At 39.2% G+C, this 26,905-nt stretch overlaps 1 protein-coding gene across 1 annotated transcript in view; it reads right to left on the bottom strand.

Moving 5' to 3' along the window:
- LOC126262335 (dedicator of cytokinesis protein 9) overlaps positions 1 to 12,502 on the bottom strand; it is a 356,303-nt gene extending 343,801 nt beyond the window's left edge. The window contains exon 1 of the mRNA XM_049958894.1: positions 12,373 to 12,502. Coding sequence (XP_049814851.1) covers positions 12,373 to 12,486 — 114 coding nt within the window. The 5' untranslated portion in view covers positions 12,487 to 12,502. The remainder of the gene's footprint in view (positions 1 to 12,372) is intronic.
- Positions 12,503 to 26,905: the final 14,403 nt, after the last annotated feature.

Genomic DNA, 26,905 nt, shown 5'->3' with positions numbered 1-26,905 from the left:
ACAGAGAAGAGAAATATTTCACTGCTTTTTCGACACTGTCCTTGATTTACAAATACTGGCACAGTTTAAATATCTGGAAGAGGAATTAAATTTATAATCTTCATTTATGGCAATGTTTCATCCTTTCTTTTGAATGTATTACTTTGAAAAAGTCTCCTGCTTGCTGACCTCTCATTGCCTGTGTACCACAAACAGCTGACACACCTTTTATTGCCATAATGCCTCATGGCAAGCAACGACAACATTCCTCCATGGAACACGGAAGTACATTACTGGCCCTATTCTAGACTTTTACCTCCTCAAGGGTCAATTTGCTTCCACAATTACCAGAGGTCAAGATCAGAGAAATGGAGAGAGTAACAGCTCGAGGTTCTGATGATGACTTGGCCACAGCAGCGACAAAATTCGATACCACTGAGATAGGATATAAGTGATTGTATCTGTTTCAGGCCTCAAAATATGAATGGTACATTCTTTCCGCAATACTATATTCACTTCAATGAAAATCACCTTTTCTGTCATTAACCAGACTTTTAACATTTGCTACATCCATCATTGTTTTTAGTAATGGTACATATATCCACTTTTGCAGTAATCCACAACTCCTATGACTATGACAGCCAAAGTTCAATTTTCCCTTGTCTCTGTTATCATTGTAGTCACGGCTACAGTTAGTTTCGGCAATAAGGTTAGTTTTGGCACAGTCAAGGTCTTCATTCTTTCTGTAGTTTATTATGAGTAGTCCACACTCAGCAACATGTATGTGCCCTCCATGCACACTCGGGATCAGAAATCAAAATTTTTCGAGAGTACCTAGCAGAATGCTCTCATAATTTTCTGGAACTGCTACAATCCAGTATACCATCTCTAACGTGAAAGCTACGGAAGCCACCCTGTCAACTCTTCTTACATCCTGCTATGATTCACATTAATATTATGCTAATGAGAATTTCTTCATTATTAGATATCACCATTGCATTTTGTCTTGGTATAGGCAAATTCTTTTAGATTAGATTAGATTAGATTTACTTTCATTCCAATTGATCCGTAGTGAGGAGGTCCTCCAGGATGTGGAACATGTCAGAAAAACAACAATAAATGACAAATATTTACAATTAAAACAAATAAGCTAATGTACCATTCCACAGGTCCCAAGTGGAATGATCGTCATTTTTTAATGAACACTAAGAGTAATTTTACAAATACTAATGCACTGAATTTAAAATAAAAAAGTTTTTTATTTATTTATAAGGTAATACAACTACTGTAATACTTATTTACAATGAACACATTACTGCACTGAAATGGTGCAGAAGTTAGATTATACTAACCACACACACACACACACACACACACACACACAAATTTTCAATGAACACATTACTGCACTGAAATTGTGCAGAAGTTATGTTGTACTTATATACAAATCAGTTGGTTTTACTAAGAAATTCATCAATGGAGTAGAAGGAGTTGGCCACCAATAAATCCTTTAGGCTTCTCTTAAACTGAATTTCATTGGTTGTTAAGATTTTTATGGCTGCTGGCAAGTTATTGAAAATGTGTGTTCCTGAATAATGCACACCTTTTTGTACAAGACTAAGTGACTTTAAATCCTTGTGAAGATTATTCTTATTTCTAGTATTGATTCCATGAATTGAGCTGTTGGTTTGAAAAAGTGATATATTTTTAATGACAAATTTCATTAAGGAATAAATATATTGGGAAGCAGTAGTTAGTATCCCTAGTTCCCTAAACAGGCTTCTGCAGGATGTTCTTGAGTTCACACCACATATAACTCTCACTGCACGTTTTTGTGCCCGGAAAACTTTAGCTTGGCTTGATGAATTACCCCAAAAAATAATCCCATATGACATTATGGAATGAAAGTAAGCATAGTATGCCAGCTTTTTCATTTTTATATCCCCTATGTCTGACAAAATTCGCATTGCAAACAGAGATTTGTTAAGACGCTTCAGCAGTTCTGTGGTGTGCTCCTCCCAGTTGAATTTATTATCAAGCTGTAATCCCAAGAATTTAACACTGTCCACTTCTTCTATCTTCTTGTCATCGTATGTTAGACATATACTCTTGGGACATCCCTTACAAGTTCTGAACTGCATGTAGTGTGTTTTTTCAAAGTTTAGTGACAAAGAATTGGCTAGGAACCAGTGATTAATGTCCACAAATATTTTATTGGCTGATCTTTCTAAGACTACATTTGACTTGCTATTTATTGCAATGTTTGTATCATCGGCAAACAAAACAAACTTGGCATCTGGTAATGTTACTGATGAAAGGTCATTGATATACACAAGAAAAAGTAAGGGCCCCAAAATGCAGCATTTCCTGTTATACTATAATATTCTAGTTTACTTAAAAGGATATTGTGATTTACACAGTCAAATGCCTTTGACAGATCACAAAATATACCAGTTGCCTGCAATTTTTTGTCTAATGAATTAAGCACATTTTCACTGTAAGTGTAGATAGCCTTCTCAATATCAGAACCTTTTAGAAATCCAAACTGTGACTTTGACAGTATGTTATTTGAGATAAGATGGTTATAAAGACAACTGTACATTACTTTTTCGAAAATTTTTGAGAATGCTGGCAACAGTGAAATTGGACGGAAATTTGATGCTATTTCTTTATCTCCCTTCTTAAACAGTGGCTTAACTTCAGCATATTTCAGCCATTCAGGAAATATTCCACTAATAAACGACTGGTTACACAGATAGCTTAATATGTTACTTAGCACAGAATCACATTCTTTAATTAACTTTGTTGATATTTCATCATACCCACTAGATGTTTTTGATTTTAAAGATTTTATGATGGACATTATTTCTGTTGGGGTAGTGAGGGTCAAATTCATATTATGGAAGTTACTTGAAATGTCTGGTCTGAGGTAATCCATAGCAGCATCTACCGAACCTGACAACCCCATCTTGTCAGTAACAGTTATAAAATGTTTGTTAAAAAGTTCTGCAACACTATACACATCTGTCACCAATGTATCATTTACTCTTAATGCTATTTGTTCCTCTTCATGCCTGGTTCTACCGGTCTCCTCCTTCACTATATCCCATATTGTCTTTATTTTGTTATCTGATATGACTATCTTTTCCTTGTAATATATTTGCTTTGACATCCGTATTACAGTCTTTAATATTTTGCAGTATTTCTTATAATGTGCTATAGCATCAACATTGGAAATGTTTCGGAGTGACAGATACAGTTTTCTTTTTGTTTTACAAGATACCCCTATTCCTCGAGTAATCCATGGCTTCTTTGTAGACTTTGCTCTAACCTTGGTAAGTTTTGGGGGAAAGCAGTGTTCGAATAAGGTAAGCACTTTATTAGCAAAAATGTTATATTTTTCATTCATGCCATGAACGCTGTAAACATCAGTCCAGTGAATGTCTCTGAGGAGTGTCCTAAAATAATCAATTTTTGGCTTACTGATTAGCCTTTTGAGCTCAGATTTAACAGATTTTATATCCTGTTCAGTATTAACATTTAACAGAAGGAACTGCATGTCATGGTCTGAGAGGCCATTGACTATTGGTTTTGTAATATAATTTTGTTCATTGGACTTTTCTATAAAGATATTATCAATGGCTGTTTGTGAGCAAGTGGCTATCCTAGTGGGGAACTTTACTGTTGAATGATAGTGTTACTAACTCAAACAAGTTCTTATTGGGAGAGTCTTTAAGGAAATCTACATTGAAATCACCAGCAACCACTATTTCTTTGTTTTTGGTTGTTAAATGGGCCAGTACAGCTTCAAGGTGGTTGACAAACAGATTAAAGTTACCTGCAGGTGCTCGATATACACTTAATATTATGAAGGATTTTTTGTGAAATTCTAATTCTGTTGCACATGCTTCCCATATGCTGTTCTAGGCAAAATTTATGAATGTCTATGTTCTTAAATTTATGACAGTTCCTGATGAATGTGGCAACTCCTCCTTTCTCCATTTCTGATCTACAAAAGTGAGATGCTAACCTAAACCCTGTAACACTTAAAAGTTCTATACCAGTGGTCACATGATGTTCAGAGAGGCAGATTATGTCAGCTGGGTTTGAAGACTCTAATTCATCTATGCAGATAGTTAATTCATTAATTTTATTTCTCAGTCCTCGAATATTTTGATGCAATAAAGATAGCTGACATTTCTCATTGACTGAGTTAAGATTGGGTGGAGTTAAAATATCTGCTGACAGTTGAAAATTCTTAACCAATGGCTGTTTATGCTGATGTAATAAGCTGGAATTATGTTTTTTGATTTCTTTCTCAAACTGAAGATTTGTCTCAGTTCTAACCTCTCTTAAAATTTGCTTCCTTTCTGTCCTCCCTACCCTAAAAAAGGGTCTTTTCTGAATCCTATAACCACTGGTATTTTACCACTCATGATAGTGCCTCCCCCCTTTAACTTTCCTGCTATTTCCCCAGCCAATTTACCCTTCCCCTTCCTGTTGAGGTGAAGGCCATGCCTAGTATAATCCCACCTACTGAGAGAATCAACAGGAACCACACCAATGTGTGACCCCGCACCCGACATGAGCAGCCGTTCCAGCTCCAAATTAACTCTCTTGACAGAAGAGTTCAAATGAGGTCGGTCATGGCGCCCAAGAACAGATACAAACTCAACACTAGTATGCTTCGATGCTGACGCAATCTTCGCCAGGTCACACTCTATACTGTACCCAGGATCTCTGTCAATACTATTACCTGCCCCACCCACTATAACCACGGTGTCTTCCTTAGTGAAATCTTTGCAAAGTGATCCTAAATCCTCTGTCACCTGCTCCAGACCAGCACTAGGTTTAAAAAAATTGGTGATGTGGGATGTGTTATTCTCCTCCAACTGCAGCAGTATTTTTTGACTCAGTGGTATGTGTTTCTTGAGGGTATTTTTGTTCTGTCTTTCCCCCCCCCCCCCCCCCCCCCCCACCACACGTGATTTGCTTTATTGAGGTAAAGCACCATTAGTGATGCTGATGATGCTTTACCTCAATAAAGCGAAACGTGCCTGGTGAAAAAAAAATCACACATTTTTGTAGTTGCAATGACAGAACAAAAATACCCTCAAGGATTATAAAGCAACTACAGACACCATGGCCACACAAATGAAGAATTTAAGGTATGTGTTTGTTCATATTTTTTTCATGTAACAGTTTAGTTACCTATATTCTAACAAGGGAACCTCCCCATCGCACCCCCCCCCCCCTCCGATTTAGTTATAAGTTGGCACAGTGGATAGGCCTTGAAAAACTGAAAACAGATCAATTGAGAAAACAAGAAGTTGTGTGGAACTGTGAAAAAATAAGCAGAATATACAAACTGAGTAGTTCACATGAAGATAGGCAACGTCAAGGGCACTGGGAACGCAGGAGCGCCGTGGTCGCGTGGTAACGTGAGCAGCTGCGGAGCGAAAGGTCCTTGGTTCAAATCTTCCATCGACTGAAAAGTTTAATTTTTTATTTTCAGTTTATGTGACAAACTCATGTTTTCATCACTTTTTGGGAGTGATTATCACATCCACAAGAAAACCTAAATCGGGCAAGGTAGAAGAATCTTTTTACCCCTTCGTCAAGTGTACAAGTTAGGTGGGTCGACAACATATTCCTGTCATGTGACGCACATGCCATCACCAGTGTCGTATAGAATATATCAGATGTGTTTTCCTGTGGAGGAATCGGTTGACCTATGACCTTGCGATCAAATGTTTTCAGTTCCCATTGGAGAGGCACGTCCTTTCGATGCGGTCACAAAACACGGACACTAAACTTATTACAGTGAACAAAGACGTCAATGAATGAACGGACAGATAATAACTATGCAAAAATAAAGAAAATAAAATTTTCACTCGAGGGAAGACTTGAACCAAGGACCTCTCGTTCAGCAGCTGCTCACGCTACCACGACGCTCCAGAGCACAGTTTGTCCATGATGCTGCCTATGCAACCCGTAGACTACTCAGTTTGTATATTTTGCTTGATTTTTCACAGTTCCACACAACTTCTTCCTGTTTTCTCAATTGATCTGTGTTCAGTTTATCAAGACCTATCCACTGTACCAACTTATAACTAAATCTGAGGGGGGTGCGATGGGGAGGTTCCCTTGTAAGAATATTTGAAGACCATACCACCTGCTCCTATGCAGGTGATGCGCAGAACTTGTGGTTATGAAACAAAAGAGATTAGGCATGCACAAAATTAATTGTACAAGCATTCTTCTTTTACATGATCCTGCGAATGAAATATAATGATTTGGGGAGGGTGGAGTGCTGGTGATGGGGTGGAGGTGTGAAAGGGTATATAACATTGGAGCAAGATACCTACTACTATAAAAAATAAAAATGCTATGAGCCCCCCCACCTCAAATTGAATAAATATTTGTTTTTTAAATACATCTTAATTTCTGTTTTGGCATGTTACCCCCACACAATGATGAACTCAAACTACTGTTACACAGATGTTCTACTGTGTGTGTGTGTGTGTGTGTGTGTGTGTGTGTGTAAAGCTTCTATAGTTAAAAATGCAACAGATATGATTGTAGTCCTTTGTGAGCAACCTTACTGTATTTTAATTCAATGCATGACTATAGAGCAAATTATTTATTTTATTTGTTTTTTACATTTTCAAAAATGAGCTAATACAAAATAAGCTGTCCAGAAAGAAAGGAGGACTCTTAACAAGCACAGCCAATGTCTCTAAGTAATTGGGGAAGTTGTTCTCAGATGGAAGAGATGATGGTATTCATTTGCACTATGTAATACTGGGAGCTCCTCCGGAATCTTAATAGCTTGACATGCATTGATAAGTAACTAACTATGTACTGTATAATGTGGAATATACGAAGCTGTTTTTGTCCTTGATCAAGTACCATTTCTTCACAATCCAAATCTTGTTTTATACCCGCGCAGGGTAGCCATGCAGTCTGAGGCGCCTTGTCACGGTTCACGCATCTCCTCCTGTCGGAGGTTCGAGTCTTCCCTTGGGCATGGGTGTGTGTTAGTTTAAGTTAAATTCAGTAGCATGTAAGCTTAGGGAGCAATGACCTCAGCAGTTTGGTCGCATAGGCTCTTAGCACAAATTTCCGAAAATTTTTTACAGTTTGTAACTTTCCATTTGATAATGTGTCACCATTAAGTAACAAAAATTACTGTTGTTCCTTTGATTTTCTGTGTTGCATGACAAATAATTCTTTCTGTCTTCAATTATTTTTTTATTCTTATTTACAAAGACAACTTAGGAGAAAATCTGTACACTACAAAATTTTCTTTAATATTGAAATAACACTGCAGTTAACTAAATGGTAGAAAACTCAAAAATTTAACTATGTAGAAGCAGAATTTTGTTGCAATCTTTTTAATGGTTTCATAAATTTGGTGAGACAGGTTATTTACATGTCAAATCAACACAGAAAAAGATCATTTTATACCTCACCATCTCATATTTTCTTGCAATTTGACACAGCTATACTATTGGTACAGACTCAGAAAAACATGAAATTTTACTGAGGTATGTCAACTCATTTATGGATTACAGAGCTATAAAGTTATCATAAATGGGCTCAAAAACAGGGAATGGCAGCTTTCAGACTGACTGTAGAAGCTTTCCTAATTGAGCTAGACCTGGGATAAATGCCTTTTTGCAACATTTTTCATGCCCTTTTTTATGGTAAACAATAATATATAGGCTAACATGTGAAAATCATTTTTGAAACAAAATTTAAAATTTTAATTTAATTCTTTTCGAAAAGTATATATTTTAAAATTTCCAAATTTATACCATGAGTAGCTAGTATTATTGTAAATCACAGACAAAAATATAAACTTGGAATGATATCTTCATTAGTAAAAATAATTAAGACTGAAGCTCTCTTTCCACTAATTCAACTTTGTTCTCATGTTAATTGTTAAATTAATGATATTGACATTTTCATGAAAATAACATGAACACTGTTCAATCAAATAAAGAGAAATAAATATTCTACGATAACACCAACTATTAAGTAATAGGATTTGTTTATCGTTTTAAATTTGAAAAGGCTTCATTTGTTTGGTACACACAACTTCCACATCGAGTATAACTTCTTCCAGTAGGAGCCACAGGATTTACTTCCACCAAAATATGCGTTACTGATACCCACAGAATATCAGCAAATGTTCACAGAATCATCGGAAATACGGAAGCGTCCGATCCCACCCGTCTGCTTTGACCCATGACGTCACAAATATGGCGGAAACAAAAACAAACACACACGCTTTCCACAAGAAGCCTAATGACACTAACGGGACAAGCGCGGGAAATGGGGTGTTTTGGGTGGGGGGCAAACTAAATATAAACAAATTTAGACGCCTTGCGTAGCTACAGCGTGTAAGTGAAGACAGCCATGCTGATTAGTGTTTTTTGTCTTTTTTTTTTAAAAAAAATCTCACGGGATAGAACGAACAGATCAGAAAGATAAATATAATAAACTAAAACAGAAATTGGAGGAAACAGATAATTAAAATAAGTAATAAGTGTTTTTAAATTAAAAAAAAAAACTCACGAGATAGAACGAACAGATCAGAAAAGTAAATAAAATAAGATAAAACAGAACTGGAGACAGCCACACTCAGACCAAACTCCGCGCCGTCATGACGTCACACACGACAACACCCCTACGTCACGGGTCAAAGCCGACACGTGGGATCGGACGCTTCTGTCGACCCGAACCGTTAATAAACACATTAAGAAATTCAAATAAGGTTGATGGTTCCCTTTCAACAAAATGTTGAAACTGAAGAAATATCAGCATTTCTTAGATCTGAGAAGGTTGCAGATGGCCCAGCTGGATGGAGAAAAGTTATTTTTACTTCATAATGTTCTTCGTTTTTCTGTAAGACATAACCGAGCCATCCCTTTGCTTGACAGACAACAGTGATGAAGCCTGATATGTCTGCTAATTTTAGTCTACCAGGAGATTTCCTTTTCGCAAACTTCTGAATCCAAAAAAAAGTTTTTCACCAATATTTTTGATCCAGTTTTTGGAACAAATGCACAGTATTGATGAGTTCCTTTGATAGTCAATACTTGTTCAAAGTGATTTTTCAAGAAGCATTCTGATTCAACATAGTCTTCCTGAGCTGAATATGCAAAGACAACATTGGTAATATTTCCTACTGCCTATTCAAAAAGTTGCAGTGGGGTTCGTATTAGGTTTTCATAGGGTCTTTGCAAACTGGCACAAGCTGCCAGTCTCTTTCCAGATCCTCCAACACCATCACTGGCTCCTTTGCCATGTGTTGTGGCAAGAAAGTGCCACTCTGTTTGCATTTTAAAATCTTCCTCATGAAAACAGAGGTTTAGAAGGTCTTTTTGTTTTTGTATTGGACAGCAGAACGATCTGAAAACACAATAACTTTTTTGGAAGGTTTTGAAATTCGGCTGTCAGAAAAGCTTTGAGTTTTGTTTGAAAACTATATATACCACAACTGTGTTGTGCTCTAGTGACTCAAACAGCTAATGAACCATGTTTAGATCTCAATTAGCAAATTTTAAATAAACCTATTTTTGTGCTGGAAAATTTACCTTTAAAATTTTTGTTTGTGGCTTCAAGGTTTACACAATATGAGTCTCTTCAAAATCTTTGATTTACTTGCATCTGATTCAGTAAATGTCACACAGTCTTTAATACCTGATGTTCCCCTACTAACTACATAATTCATAAAATGAAGAGACAAGTCCCGCAGTCTCTATTGGGAAGTTTTTCCCTGATTTTAAATCAGGCCCTTCCAAAAAGGTCTTTCAGAATTATATTTGACTGCCCGGCCATGTAGTTCGGCATATTAAATTCACGTATTATTTTTCTAATGCTCCTGTTATTTACAACTTCACATTTCTCAACATCACTATTACTTTCTGATGAAAAACTTTCGGCAGAAGCAGAAAAAGTTTATGTTCCATAGTAGTGAAAATTTTTCTTACTTTCAATGTGTGATATTCCTTGTATTTCATTTTTCTCTTGGCCCAACTATTCACGAGGCATATTAAGCGACTGAACAACCTATGAAGTAGTTATAAATTCCGTATCACTGTGTAGGAATGTTTCTGAGTGAGAATGATAATGTTCAACATTTTTGTCAGTTAGGAAGCATGCATTTTTTAACACAGTAATTTTTCTCCGATATTTATCACATATTTTTGAACCACTGACTATTTGCAAATACAAATCAGACATCCATGATGTCTGAGCTCTCTGCTGTTGCTAACAAAGTGACTTCTTTTCCATAACAGACTGCACCACTGTATTCTCAATGTGTCTGTTTCCATGTTGGGGACAATGTATCATTTTCCATCTTGAGGGAAAAACCCTCAAACACACTTAATGTTAAAACAGAAAATCACTTGTTACAAACTAGCCAGTAACTTATACATTTTCATGATTGATTTTAAGACACTTTGCAGCTTTCAGTAACACCTTGTTTTACTGAAGTGCTAAATATTTGGCCTAACCAATAAGTAATCATTAATACGAGTTCACAAGTAACAAGCTTACTACACAAAACCAGCTCTTAAACTAAACTCCACACCGTAATGATGTCACACATCACAAGACCCTTATGGCACTGGTCACAACAGTTGGGTGGGATCGGACGCCTCTGTTGACCCTCCCAAATTTAAATTTTCGCCTGTGATTTACAATACTAGCTACTCATGGATTAAATTTGGAAATTTTAAAATATGTACTTTTTGAAAAAAGATCAAATTAAATTTTTTATTGTGTTTTGAAGAGAATTTTCTTACAGTACTATATATTATTCCACATCATAGGAAACAGCATGAAAAATGCTGTGAAATGGAATTCATCCCAGGTCTGTAGCTCAATTAGGATAGCTTCTACAGCAGTTCTAAAACCTGCCGTTTCCTGTTTTTCGAACCACTTATGGAACGAGCTGACATATATAAGTAAAACTTAATAATTTTCTAAGCTATACCAACAGAAAACCTGTGCCAAATTTCAAGAAAATCCGAGATGGTGAGGTTTGGGCCCTGTGCTGATCTGACATGGAATAATCCGAAAGATAAACTGAGCAGGTCTTATTCAGTTGACTACACTTAGTACACTTTTGAAAACAAATATCTTATATTTACTAATATAATTGTACTACAAATTCATTTCAATATTGTCACACTCACCAACATCATCCTTTTTGCAGACTGTGTAATGGACATTTGACATTAGGAAATCTAGTTGTAGATTAACAACAATAACATTAGACCACAGTACACAGTAAGATACTAAAATATTTCTGACTATAAGCAAAAATCTTTAGTTCAGTTCCTAAGGAAACGGAAAAATGTGCTCAATTATACACAGAGCACAGAAAAGCTCATATTATATTCATTTTAATGAAGACGTACACCCTCTGAGAAATATGGTACCTCAAACATAAGTTTGGCTTTTACGTTCCAACCACTACTAATAAAAATTACATTTTCATTGGTATTGTTTTGAGCAGGAGGTTTAATTTAGAAATTGACCTAAGAGCTCGAACGTTACCCTTACCATCCCTGCAACTAAAAGTGTGCACAGTTAAGTACTCACTTATTTCAAAAAGCATGTTAACATTGCCGGCAATGGAGAAGACTCTTGTCATATGTCAACTAGCGTATCGTGTGTATTTCGAAGGGGGAAAAAACTGGGCCGTTTCCATTCAACATCACAGACGATGATATATATTGAAGGTAACATTTGTTGCTCTTTCAATGACAATATTGAAGGTAACATTTGTTGCTCTTTCAATGACAATCTCACCTTCCTACCGTGACTAGTTACTACGAATGTTGGCAGTTTATCGTTGTTAATGGTACAGTTTCGAGCACAGCCTTGAGCCGGTATAATGTACATAAAGTGTAATATTTGGAAGTAGAAATGAAAAGAACATCAGCCAAACACGATTAACATTAATACCCACAAAGGTTTTATTCATCATCACACTGTTTATCGCACAACTAAATTTGTAAAGAATAATGCTAGCATTATGCTCATGGTTCGGTCAGTATCTACCGGTACTGTTTTTCTTTTTATTTAACACATTCCGCACCTAATGTTTATACTATAGGGATCAATTATCTGATTTATTTACCATCTTAGTTAACATTTAAAGGAGAGTTAGACAACACTGACAATGACCGTACATACAAACGACACAAAACTCCGCTACAGTCTAACATTATCCACGTTAAATGCAGATAACATAGCCGCAATACGCAGGAATAATTAAACACAATATAAGCTTTGGCACGCAGCTGCATATAAACCTATAGGGACGATATTCTATACCAATAGCATGTTTATAAACAATGAGATCATTACCAAAACTGTGCTCTCGCGAACAGCCTGCGAAACAGTCTCGCGAAGCTGTGCCGCCATCCCTGGTTTCCTCAAGCCTCTCGTAAATTTTCGCTCACTCATTTTGCTAGCTGTCATATCTCACTTTACTAAAAAAAATAAACAATAACTCATACAGCAGCATCAACCCCTTCCCACACTCTGCACCCGACTCAAACAACCCACTGACATTGCGCAAAGATATCCCTGAATTCACAAAGATATGACACAAAGACATCTGTCAAAATATTAAAAGCCAAAGTTACAATGTAAACAACACTTCAGTCCCATTATCTATTATATATTGAAAATCGTCACTCTCTCACACACACACACACACACACACACACACACACACACCTTGCTACATTTGGTATTAAATAGGATCCGTACAGAAAGGGAAGTAACCATAAACTTTAGAGACGGTTCCAGAATGAGATTTCACTCTGCAGCGGAGTGTGCGCTGATGTGAAACATCCTGGCAGATTAAAACTGTGTGCCGGACCGAGACTCGAACTCGGGACGGTTGGTTGATTCGGAGGAGGGAGCCAAAAAGCGAGGTCATCGGTCCTATCGGATGGGGAAGGAGGACGGCCGTGCTCTTTCAAAGGAACCATCTCGGCATTTGCCTGAAGCGATTTAGGCAAAGCACGGGAAACTCGGGTTTGAACCGTCGTCCTCCCGAATGCCAGTCTATTGTGCTAACCACTGCGTCACCTCGCTCGGTACACTTTGGAGAAAGCATCAATTCACTTGTACACAAGTTGCCCAGTCATACTGTAATCATCGGTGGAGTCTTTAACAATCCAACAATTAATTAGAAAAGTTACAGTTATGTTAGTTAAGTGTCTTCTCTGGAAACTACCTACAAAAGACAATTAAGAACGCCACTCATGACGGAAATGTGTTGGATCTAATGGCAACAAATAAACCTGACCTCTTTGAGGATGTACACATCGAAACTGGTATCGGTGACCATGATGCGATTCCAGCAAGAATGACTACCAAAGCACATAGGATAACTAAAACAAGCAGAAAGACAGATATTTTCAGTAAACTAGATAAAAAATCAGCAGTGCCATATCTCAGTGAGAAACCTGAAGCTTGAGCACAGGGAAGGAGGATTTAGAAAAACTATGGCTCAAGTTTAAAAGAATAGGTGACCACATACTGGACAGATATGTACCCAGTAGGAGAGTTCATAATGGGAGGGAACCTCCATGGTATACGGCTACTGTAAACTAAACTTCTAAAGGAACACAGATTATTACATAAAAGTAGTAAACCAATTTGTAGGGCTATATGTAGTGAGATACTGAATGAAACGCGTTTGGCTGTCAAGAGAGAGTTATACCTTCAACGACTACCATAGTAGAATACTGTCAAATGATATTTCATAAAGCCCAAAGAAATTATGGTCGTATGTTAAGGCTATTAGTGGCACCAAAGTTAGTGTCCAGTCTGTAGCGAATGAGACAAGAACTGAAATTGAGGATAGCAAAGCAAACACTGAAAAGCTTAACTCCATTTTCAAATGTTCCTTTACAGAGGAAAGCCCAGCAGAATTGTCCCAATTTAATCCTTGTATCCCTGAAAATATGAATGAAATAAGTATTAGTGCCAGTGGTGTTGAGAAATAGCGCGAATCGTTAAAATTGAAAGAAGCTAAAGGGGCCTGATGGAATTCCTGTCAGATTCTATACTGAACTTGCGGCTGAGTTAGCCCCACTTCTAACTATAATGTACCATAGATCCCTCGAGCAGAATACCGTGTCCAGTTCTTGGAGAAATGTATAGGTCACACCCATCTACAAGAAGGGTATTAGAAGTGATACACAAAATTACTGTCCAGTGTCCTTGATGTCGACTTGTTATACAATCTTAGAATATATTTTGAGCTCAAACATAATGAGGTATCTTGAACAGAATTACCACCTCAATGCCAACCAGAATGGTTTCTGAAAACATCGTTCATGTGAAACCCAACTCGCACTTTTCTCATATAATGTACTGAAAGCTTTGGATCAAGGCAGTCACGTAGATGCAATAATTCTTGATTTCCAAAAAGCCTTTGACTCAGTTTCACACCTACGTTTATTGTCAAAGTATGATCATATGGGGTATCAAGTGAAATTTGTGACTGGACTGAGGACTTTTTGGTAGGGAGGATGCATCATGTTACCTTGGAGGAAGAATCATCGTCAGATGTAGAAGTAACTTCTGTAATGAAATAATATCTGAAAGGAGCTTATTTTCATTGTTTCCAACAAGAAGTGTCTAGTAACTACAGTTTAGTCAGTCATCAGTCGCCTTTAGTGAATTAGCAGTCTAGTTAAGAGTTGATTACTTAACTCTGTACAGTAAATTGTTGATTTCTTAGGATGGATAGGATGTTTGACTGCTGTGTATGGACGCAGGAGGAGCTGGCCACTGTTTGCGAACAGCTGAACGTGCTGATGGCCGCGGTCAGCTGTCTTCTGGCTGCTGCCTTTGAGTGTAGCGGCAGTGGGGAGTCTGGTGCGTCGCATGGTACACCCCAGGTGTACATGCTTCACCCAGGGTCCCTGCTGTCGAGACATCTTCATGGGTACCGGGGGCGGTTGGGCCACCCTCTCCCCAAGAGGAGTGGCGGGTTCAACGGCGTTCGCGTCTCACGCGGCGGAGAGTCAATGTGGAGGCTGGCCGTGTGGCATCGCCCGCTCTGCCTATGAGTGGACATGTGGTCACTCCTTCAGCAAGGGCCGAGCAGGCACAGGAGGGGAGGGGTCTGTTAGTGATTGGGAGTTTCAATGTTAGGCGGGTGATGGAGCCCCTTAGGGAAATAGCGGAAAGGTCGGGGAAGAAGGCCCGTGTTCACTCCGTCTGCTTGCCGGGGGGGTCTCATATGAGATGTGGAGGAGGCCCTGCCGGCGGCGATAGAGAGTACTGGGTGCACCCGACTGCAAATTGTTGATCATGTCGGCACCAATGACTCCTGCCGTCTGCGTTCAGGGGTCATTCTCAGTTCATACAGGCGGTTGGCGGAGTTAGTAAGGGCGGAAAGCCTCACTGGCGGGGTGGAATCTGAGATAACTATTTGTAGTGTCGTTCCCAGAACCGATCGCAGTCCTCTGGTTTGGAGCCGAGTAGAAGGCTTAAACCAGAGGCTAAGACGAATCTGTGGTGCAAATTTCTCGATCTGCGCTATCGGGTGGAGAAATGTAGGGTCTCCCTGAATAGGTCAGGCATGCACTACACGCAGAAAGCGGCTACAAGGGTAGCGGAGTACGTGTGGAGTGCACATGTGGTTTTTTTAGGTTAGAGAATTCCCTCCCTAGGCCCGACAAGACGCCTCCTGAGACGCGACAAGGTATCAGTAGGCAAGATGCAACAGGGAATGACAATATTAATGTGATAATAGTAAATTGCAGGAGCGACTATAGAAAGGTCCCAGAACTGCTCTCATTAATAAACGGTTACATTGCCCAAATAGTAATAGGGACGGAAAGTTGGCTGAAACCAATTGTAAACAGTAATGAAACTCTAAACTCAGACTGGAATGTATACCGCAGAGACAGGCTGGACAGTGAAGGGAGAGGCGTGTTTATAGCAATAAAAAGTGCAATAGTAACGAAGGAAATGACGGAGATCCGAAATGTGAAATAATTTTGGTGAAGGCCACGGTTAAAGCAGTCTCAAACATGGTAACTGGATGTCTCATGAGCAGCTGTTGTGGCAGAACACCTGAAGGAAAATTTGGAAAATATTTCGAGTAGATTTCCCGACCATGTTATAGGTTCTGGGTAGAGATTTTAATTTAGCAAATATAGACTGCGACACTCAAACGTTTACAACGCGTGGCAGGGACAAAGAATCCAGTGAAATTTTTTTAAGTGCATTATCTGAAAACTACCTTGAGCACTTAAACAGAGAACCGACTAATGGCGATGACAAATTAGATCTTCTGATGACAAACGGACCCGAACTAATTGAAACAGTTAATGCAGAACAGGGAATCAGAGATCATAAAGTGGTTACAGCACCGATGATTTCAGCCGTAAATATAAATATTAAAAAAAAGGTAGGAAGATTTTTCTGTTTAGCAAACGTGACAAAAAGCAGATTTCAGAGTACTTGACGGCTCAACACAAAAGTTTTATCACAAGTACGGAAAGTGTTGAGGATCAGTGGACAAAGTTCAAAACCATCGTAAATTTGCACTAGATGAGTATGTGCCAAGCAAGATCGTAAGAGATGGAAAAGAGCCACCGTGGTACAACAAACGAGTTAGAAAACTGCTACGGAAGCAAAGGGAACTTCACAGCAAACATAAACATAGTCAAAGCCTTGCAGATAAACAAAAATTACACGAAGCGAAATGTTGTGTGAGGAGGGCTATGCGAGAGGCGTTCAACGAATTCAAAAGTAAAGTTCTATGTACTGACTTGACAGAAAACCCTAAGAAATTTTGGTCTTATGTCAAAGTGGTAGGTGGATCAAAACAAAATGTCCAGACACTCTGTGACCAAAATGGTACTCAAACAGAAGATGACAGACTAAAGGCCGAAATACTACATGTCTTTTTCCAAAGCTGTTTCACAGAGGAAGACTGCACTGTAGTTCCTTCTCTAGATTGTCGCACAGATGACAAAATGGTACATATCAAAATAGATGACAAAGAGATAGAAAAGCAGTTAAAATCGCTCAAAAGATGAAAGGCAGCTGGACCTGATGGGATACCAGTTCGATTTTACACAGAGTACGCGAAGGAACTTGCCCCCCTTCTTGCAGCGGTGTACCGTAGGTCTCTAGAAGAGCGTAGCGTTCCAAAAGATTGGAAAAGGGCACAGGCCATCCCAGTTTTCAAGAAGGGACGTCGAACAGATGTGCAGAACTATAGACCTATATCTCTAATGTCGATCAGTTGTAGAATTTTGGAACACGTATTATGTTCGAGTATATTGACTTTTCTGGAGACTAGAAATCTACTCTGTAGGAATCAGCATGGGTTTCGAAAAAGACGATCGTGTGAAACCCAGATCGCGCTATTCGTCCACAATACTCAGAGGGCCATGGACATGGGTTCGCAGGTAGATGTCGTGTTTCTGGACTTCCACAAGGCGTTCGATACAGTTCCCCACAGTCGTTTAATGAATAAAGTAAGAGCATATGGACTATCAAACCAATTGTGTGATTGGATTGAAGAGTTCCTAAATAATAGAACGCAGCATGTCATCCTCAATGGAGAGAAATCTTCCGAAGTAAGAGTGATTTCAGGTGTGCTGCAGGGGAGTATCGTAGGAAAGTTGCTATTCACAATATATATAAATGAGCTTGTGGATAACATCGGAATTTCACTGAGGCTTTTTGGGGATGATACTGTAGTAATTCGAGAGGTTGTAACAATGGAAAATTATACTGAAATGCAGGAGGATCTGCAACGAATTGACGCATGGTACAGGGAATGGCAACAAAATCTCAATGTAGACAAGTGTAATGTGCTGCGAATACATCGAAAGAAAGATCCTCTATCATTTAGCTACAATATAGCAGGTCAGCAACTGGAAGCAGTTATTTCTACAAATTATCTGGGAGTAGGCATTAGGAGTGATTTAAAATGGAATGAACATATAAAATTAATCGCCAGTAAAGCAGATGCCAGACTGAGATTCATTGGAAGAATCCTAAGGAAATGCAGTCCGAAAACAAAGGAAGTAGGTTACAGTACACTTGTTCGCCCACTGCTTGAATACTGCTCACCGATGTGGGATCCATAGTAGATAGGGTTGATGGAAGAAATAGAGAAGATCCAATGGAGAGCAGCGCGCTTCGTTACAGGATCATTTAGTAATTGCGAAAGCGTTACTGAGATGATAGACAAACTCCAGTGGAAGACTCTGCAAGAGAGGTGCCCAGTAGCTCGGTACGGGCTTTTGTTGAAGTTTCGAGAACATACCTTCACAGAGGAGTCCTATGTATATCTCGCGAAGAGACCATGAGGATAAAATCAGAGAGGTTAGAGCTCACACAGAGGCATACCGACAATCTTTCTTTCCATGAACAATACGAGACTGGAATAGAAGGGAGAACCGATAGAGGTACTCAAGGTACCCTCCACCACACACCGTCAGGTGGCTTGCGGAGTATGGATGTAGATGTAGATGTAAATAATAAGTTAGATCTCGATAAGATTTCTAGTGGCACAAAGATTGGCAACTTACTTTAAATGTTCAGAAGTGTAAAATTCCGCACTTCACATCCTATGACTATAATTTCAATGAGTCATTGTTGGAATTGGGCAACTCATACAACGACCTGGGTGTAACACATTGTAGGGATATGAAGTGGCATGATCACATAGGCTCAGTTGTGGGTAAAGCAGGTGGTAGACTTCGGTTTGTTGTAGAATATTGGGGAAGTGCAATCAGTCCACGATGGAGATTGATTACAAATCATTAGCGCAGTCGATTCTAGAATACTGCTCAAATATGTGGGACCCATACCAAATTTGACTAACAGGGATGTTGAACATATACAGAGAAAAGCAGGACGAATGGGTACAGACTCTTTAAGATCGACGTAAACTGTCCCAACAAAGATTATTAACAATGTTTCAAGAACCAGCTTTAAATGATGACTCTCGGAATAGGCTACAATCCACCAGATATTGCTCACTTAGGGATCGTGAGAATAAGACTAGAATAATTACTTAATGTGCAGAGGCTTTGAAACAATCACTCTTCCCACACTCCATACTTGAATGGAACTGGAAGAAATCCTAATAATTGGCACAATGGGGCGTACCCTCTGCCGTACATCTCACGGTGGGTTTCAGAGTATAGATGTAGATGTAAATGTTTTTCCTAAAGCTATACATTACGCAAGCTTATTATATTCATAATCAAATGATTCTAATACTCTCTCCATACACACAAAAACAATTTCTAGTCAGTAAAGTCTTTGAATTTGCTGGTTGCATACGGTGCATTTTTTCTTGCATTTGCTTGCTACCAAACGGAATATGGTTCACGTCTTCTCTTGTCTGCAAGAGCAGTTTGGTGAATTCCATACACCAACCGGAAAGAGGTGTTTCTACTATAGCATTCATGTTTGTACTACAGTCGTGGAATCATTGTTGAGAATTTGCTAGAAGAGTTATGAATTCTGTACCATTGCTGATGAGGTATTTCTGGTTGAACAGATGTGTAGTTCTGTACTTTACAGACGGATTTTCCATTTGAGTGATGACATTTCCAGTACCTCCTATATTTAGTGTAACTCAAAATTAAGGGCCAGTATTTAGATGCTGCATTGTTGTCCATGGAAAACTGCTTGTTCTCCTGACTGGCCCACCTTTTCATTATATGGAATATTGCTATGCACTATCCTCCCCTAATTATATCGATAAGGTTTCCCACGTTTATTATTTTTTACACCATTTGTAAAATAGCATATGTATGTCATAAAGATCTTTTTGTCAATGTTTAATTTTTTTTTTTTTTTTTAAGTACTGGCAAGACATTCTGTGTATTTAAGAGCTCCCAGTATTGTAATTATTCCACTGTCATAACTGAAGGCTACTGAGATAACTTTTGAAGCACAACCTAGTGTGTTTTAGTGTCTATATAAATGCAACATGCTGGTTTTTGTATCATGAACTACCAGTGAGTAAGTTCATACACCATGTTACTGAATGGTGTTGTGGGTTCATAACACATTTAAAGTATGAGGAGACTATCCATTTCAATATGGCCAATCACATTAAAGATTTTATGGAAAATCCTTAGATCAGTTTACTTGGTTGTGCTGACATTCAACATTTGTCACCAAGCAGAGAGGAAGTGGGATGCATCTTGTCCAAATGTGCGTGAATGTGGTAAGTTCCTATGGGACCAAACTGCTGAGGTCTTCGGTCCCTTGGCTTACACACTACTTAAACTAGCTTAAACTAACTTACGCTAAGAATAACACACACACCCATGCCCAAGGAAGGAGTCAAACCTCCGGAGGGAGGGGCCGCACAATCCGTGACACGTTGCCTCCAACCGCGCGGACACTTCGGGCAGCGATGCATCTTGCAAATTGCACTTGATATAATTAAAGAGACGAAATTTTTAGTGCCGCGCGGGATTAGCCAAGCGGTCTGGCGCTGCAGTCATGGCCTGTGCAGCCTGTCCCGGCGGAGGTTCGAGTCCTCCCTCGGGCATGGGTGTGTGTGTTTGTCCTTAGGATAATTTAGGTTAAGCAGTGAGTAAGCTTAGGGACTGATGACCTTAGCAGTTAAGTCCCACAAGATTTCACCCACATTTGAACATTTAAAATTTTTAGTAGTGGCAACGCCGAAAGGGGGTCCGAAAAAGTACCAATGGTGTCTGCAGTTTACATTCTACCCAGTGAATGTCATTTGTCTATCATTACTATCTGATTCAGATTTATTTAATGTTGAATCCTGGGATTAGTATTCTAGGATGTTACAGAATATGGATATGCACAATTCAAATTGGCTAAAGATGAATTTCATGCCTTTCAGTTGCCTTAAGATATCTTTCATAAAATACACTGTTAAATCGATGCAAGGATATTAAATCTAAAATTCTAACTTGAAAAAACGAAGAAGGCTGGACAGAAACTGTCTCCTTTCTGCGCATCACCCACCAATTACTAATAAATAAATAGTAAATGTTCAAGGTGTTTTGAATTTTGCAATGATCTTCCAGATAAAATAAATATTATTTTAATGTTCCCACTGAAAACGAAATCTTAGGGACATTCTTATTAAAATTCTGTTGTTAATCAGTAGCAGAAATTTTATTAAATAAGGCAGTGCCAAATCCATTACTATTAGTATTGCAGATCTCTCATATGTAAACCAAAAATTCATTTATTTAGTATATTTCAACTTGAAACATGCTTTATGTAACTTGAAATCTCTCTCTCTCTCTCTCTCTCTCTGTGTGTGTGTGTGTGTGTGTGTGTATGTGTGTGAACCTTAAGTATTATATGACACATGCCAGAATCAGCGACAAATTTTTGGAAGAATAAAGAAATTAAATTACATGATAGCTGATCGTTTTCTGACCAGCTGGATAACTGGTATTGCTCAAACTCACACTCTAAGTGTCATACAGCAGTAGATTTCTCACAGTGTTTTGTTTTTTCATGTATTATGTGTTTATATATACAATGAAGAACCAAAGAAACTGGTGCACCTGCCTAATATCGTGTAGGGCGTCCGTGAGCACGCAGAAGTGCTGCAACATCACATGGTATGAACTAATATCTGAAGTAGTGCTGAAGGGAATTGATACCATGAATCTTGCAGGGCTGTTCATAAATCTGTAAGAGTAAGAGGGAGCTGAGAGCTTTTCTGAACAGCATGTGGCAAGGTATCCCAGGTATGCTTAATAATGTTCATGTTTGGAGAGTTTGGTGGTCAGCGGAAGTGTTTAAACTCAGAAGAGTTTTCCTGGAGTCAATGTGTAGCAATTGTGGACGTGTATGGTGTCGCATTCTCCTGCTGGAATTGCCCAAGTCCTTCAGAATGCACAATGGATGTGAATGAATGCAGGTGATCAGACAGGATGCTTACGTATGTGTCACCTGGCAGAGTCTTATCTAGACGTATCAGGAGTCCCATATCACTCCAACTGCACAAACTCTGTACCATTACAGAGTCTCCAAAAACTTGAAAAGTCTCCTGCTGACATGCAGGGTCCATGGATTTATGAGGTTGTCTCCATACCCATACACATCCATCTACACAATACAGTTTGAAACGAGACTTGTCGACCAGGGAACATGTTTCCAGTCATCAACAGTCCAATGTCGGTGTTGATGGGCCTAGACTAGGCGTAAAGCTTTGTGTCATGTGGTCATCAAGGGTACATGCATGGGCCTTCGGCTCCGAAAGCCCATATCGGTTATATTACGTTCAATGGCTCACACACTGATATTTATTGATGCAGCAGGTTGTGGGATGGTTGCATTTCTGTCACACTGGACGATTCTCTTTAGACGTGATTGGTCCAATTCTTGCAAGATCTTTTTCTGGCTGCAACGATGTCAGTGATTTGATGTTTTCTCAGATTCTTGATGTTCATGGTACACTCATGAAATGGTTGTATGAGAAAATCTAGACTTCATCGCTATCTCAGAGATGCTGTGTCCCATCACTACGTTCAAACTCACTTAAATTTTAATGATGTACCATTGTAGCAGCAGTAACCCATCAAACAACTGTGCTAGACACTTGTTGTCTTATATAGGCCTTGCTGACCGCAGCGCTATATTCTGCGCGTTTTCATATGTTTGTAATTGAATATGCATGCCTATACCAGTTTCTTTGGTGCTTAAGTGTGTTTGAGTGTGTCTATTGCCAATATTACGTTCACTGTGAAAGCAAAGCAAATTATATTATTATTATTATTATTATTATTACTATTATTATTATTATGTTGCATTTAAGTACTGTGACATCTCAGTAAACCTAATTATAGCATTTGCAAATGTTATCAGTTTGGTAATTTCGTACAGAAACTGAAAAGAAATATGTAAAATAAAATGTCTATTTGGAATTTACGGCATATATGAATGTTCATGGTCAACATTTTCAGCAGTTGAAATAACTGTATAATAATAAACACAAGACTGTATTAGTGCATGTGTTAGAGGGCGTGCAGAATAACGTGGCTGGTAGATGCGCAGTCGGCAGGGCACATGTGGGGAGAGCGGAAGTGGTGGGGGTTGCAATCAGGCAGTCAACAAGCTGTATGGGAAATACCGAGAGCTGGAGGGGAAGTGCCACGCTAAACTGATGCCTATGTGGAGCCCTTCCACGCCTACACTAAAAAGATCTACTGTCACTCTGTTTTGGTTAGTATCTAGAAAGAATTTCGCTGAAAATGTAACAAAAGCAGCGGTTTATTTTCGTCTGACTTATTAACCATTAGCAACTTTCAGAGAAATGTCAAGAATGGCGAATTGTGAGTAAAATCTACATTTCTCTTGTTGCCATGTTAAAATGTGCTTCTTTTGCCAAAACTCAGCAGAGTGTACAAAAGTCACCTCTCTAACATTTTGTATAAACGCAATTGCGAGAGAATTCTCAAACAGTGGCTTATTAGGTTTATTAAAGTGAAGAACTGATGATAAGTGAGGTCAACAGTGTATGAAAAAGCACATCCTCAGTACAAAAATAAAATGTAATGTCTTCATGTGCTAAATCTCACAGCACTTTCTGTTTCACCAACTAGAAATTACATTATTTCATCGAAAAAGTCCTTAGTTAGTGGAATAGCACGGTGGATAATGAAGTTTCATCTAATAACAATATCGCAAAATACTGTTCTCTTTGCGTGGTATCATTTGCCAAAATGCCGTTTCTATATCTCAAACCGTTTAAGAAATATGAGGAGTGTTATGGATATTTCATGCTGGCTTTATCGCTGGCGAATTCGATCGCAAATGAGTGTGCTACATAAGATCAATTTTATCGAGATTGGTGACAGATGCGGACCTCCACCTAAGTCTAAAGAAAACTCAATATGTTAACAAAACTTCATGCACAGCAAAATATTATGTAATATGGACCAAATGCAAAAGCAAATGCAAATTTTTTTCGAAATTCGTGTAGTGTCTTACTTAAATGCAAATATCACAATAACTAAGGTCATAAACGAAATGATAGGTACGTCATCACGAAGCTGACATGTTATCTATAAGTAGCGCAAAAATGATTTTTTTACCAAATAGTTTCTGTAAAATTGTTTGAGAGAGATTGCAGGACGTGCGCCTCGATCCTGTCACTGCAGTGCGTCGCCAGCCAGCTGAAAGCTGACAATGTCAGCCAGGCGTTGCGAATAGGGAGGGAATGGCGGTAATCGCTGGAACAACCGGTTTTAGGTACAGCGGTTCTTTTGGTCACCAGTTTAACTTGACTGTTAAAACTGCCCAAAATAATCGGTTTCTGAAGTAACACAATTTCTGGTTTTTATTGCTGTTACATCCAGTAATAAACGTAGATTTCCAACAAAGGTTGAAAAATGCTAATGAAGGCGAAGGAGTTACAGATCAAAACCGATATGGGGTTTAGGGTGTGGCAGAAATCGGTTGTTTCCCCCCACCCCCCACCCCCTCCAGCAACGAAAGTGGAAGTGAAATAGACGAGCAACGGCAAAAGCGAAAGCGAACGGTCATAAGTTGCTGACTTCCATTCATCATCACTTTTTATGGTATCAAGTTTTCACCCCGAAGCAATCAAAAATTAAACATTCAGTTATTATCCCAAGTTCATCGGATGTCAATAAAATTATAGGTATTAGGTTGGTGCATAACTTCATAGTGTTTTTGTTTTACATGTTGGTATTCTGGTTGCTATGGGTTTATTTATCGAGTTTCATTTTTTGTTCGTAGTTCACATTTGGTATTTGGGTTTACATACTGCCATTTTGTCATGTGAAGATGATGAATGGAGCTTTGGGCGCTAGAAAATGGAGTGTCAAGAGGAGAAATCGGAACATTGCCGACTTATTCTTCTGTTTGAATTCAGTAGACGGGTGACAGCAGTCGAGGCAGTGAGAAACATTTTCGCCGTGTATGGGGATAATGCCACTGGACAGAGCACGGCAATAAAATGGTTTTCTCGTTTTAAGGAGGGTAGTTTTGGCGTTAGTGACTCTCCAGATTCAGGAAGACCTACGGAGTTTGATGAAGATCGTTTAAATTCATTAATAAACAATAATCCACGGAATTGTACTCGAGAATTGGGAAATATGACGAACTGTGATCATTCTAGCGTAGTGCGACGTTTGAATGCAATGCAGAAGATTCAAAAATCGGGTGTTTGGGTACTGCATACTCTAAGCCAAAATCAGCATATGTCCATATTTGCATCTCTGCTTGCTTGTCATCAATTGGCTGGTGAACAACACCAACCATTCCTTTCCTCCATCGTTACCGGTGACGGGAAATGGGATCTTTATGCCAACATAAAGAAAAGAAAGGGATGATTGAGCCAAAAAACAGCAACTCCCCGTACAAAGACTTGCGCGCATCTACAAAAGGTAATATTATCAATCGAACAGTGACTATGTGGTGCACTACTAATTACTTCCCTGCGGTGTAACATCACTGCTGACATTTGTTGTCAACAACTGAGACGTCTTGCGGACGAAATCCGGATAATGACCAGGATCACTGCATAAAGTGATGCTGCTCCACGATAATGGCCATCCGCATTCAGCGAGACTGACAAAAAACGCTATACAGGAGTTGGGTTGGTAAGCCATTCCGAAGCAACCTTATTGACTTGATCTTGCACGCTCAGATTTTCAACTTTTCCGCATTTTATCGAACAACCTTTAAGGAACTTGCTTTCCAGGTGAAAATGCCCTCTGATTGTGGTTCGACGAGTTTTTCGCCTTAGAACCGCGCGATTTCTAGAGTTGCAGCATCGAAAAGTTACCCCAGCGTTGGCAGACTGTTCTAAATACTAAAGGAGAATATGTTACTAATGACTAAAGTCTCTATTATGTGTACCTGTCGTAACCTATGGAAAAACGCTACGAACATATACACCAACCGGAAGACGGATTGCCATTACTTTTTTAAAATGCTAAAAATTACCAATATCGTGTGCCACCAGGCAGATGGAAGTGCACACCCTGCAGACTGTGCTATAGGGCTGGCGTGTGGCCTTGGCTAGCTACTCATGGTGTAAACACATAACATGCCACAATGTGATTATCACTTGCCGAGTTGGGAGTTCCTCTGACATGGTTGTTGTTTACAAGAACGACTCACTTGAATCTTCACATTTAATATCCGGACACATCAAGGAAGGAAGATTGGTGTTTTATGCGCAGTCCACAGCTAAGAGTATTAGAGATGGAGATTTGCTAGGCTTTCTTACTACTGGAGGGAAGGAAGTAGCCACGACCCTATTAAGAAAACATCGAGCTTAAGGACAAGTGCTGGCGACATCTTAATATTATTCGATGTCTGAGCCACACCAATTGGGATGCTGATCACCCTACACTGCTGCAGCCATACAACACTGCCATGCAGTCCCTTATTGACTATGGGAGCCTGGTGTATGGTTCAGCATCGCCCTCTGAACTGTGGCTGCTAGATCCTGCCCACCACTGTGGAGTTCGGCTTGCGATGGGAGCTTTCCAAACGAGCCCACAGAACAACCTCCTTCTGGAAGCTGATGTGCTTCCATTGCAGTTCTGGTGGAATCTGCTACTTGCAAAGTATACTGCCCACATTTATAGTTTGCTTCATCATCCCAATTATCATTTCGTTTTAGGAGAAATGGCGATCCATCTCCCGCAATGGCGGCCCAGCACAGGGCACCCCTTGCAGCCCACGTCCAGCCGCTTCTTACTGAACTCGACACTTTCCCTCTACCACCTTTCCTGTTGGTCCACTTACATACATCCCCACTGTCTATGCCTCGGCCACAGCTTCTTCTGGACCTATCACAAACCCCAAAAGGCTCAGTTCCACCTGAGACCGTCCATGGCAAGTTTCCTCTATT

The sequence above is a fragment of the Schistocerca nitens genome, chromosome 6 (genome assembly GCF_023898315.1).
Source record: "Schistocerca nitens isolate TAMUIC-IGC-003100 chromosome 6, iqSchNite1.1, whole genome shotgun sequence".
NCBI classification, from domain to species: domain Eukaryota; kingdom Metazoa; phylum Arthropoda; class Insecta; order Orthoptera; family Acrididae; genus Schistocerca; species Schistocerca nitens.
This window is presented reverse-complemented; position numbering and strand designations above follow the sequence as displayed.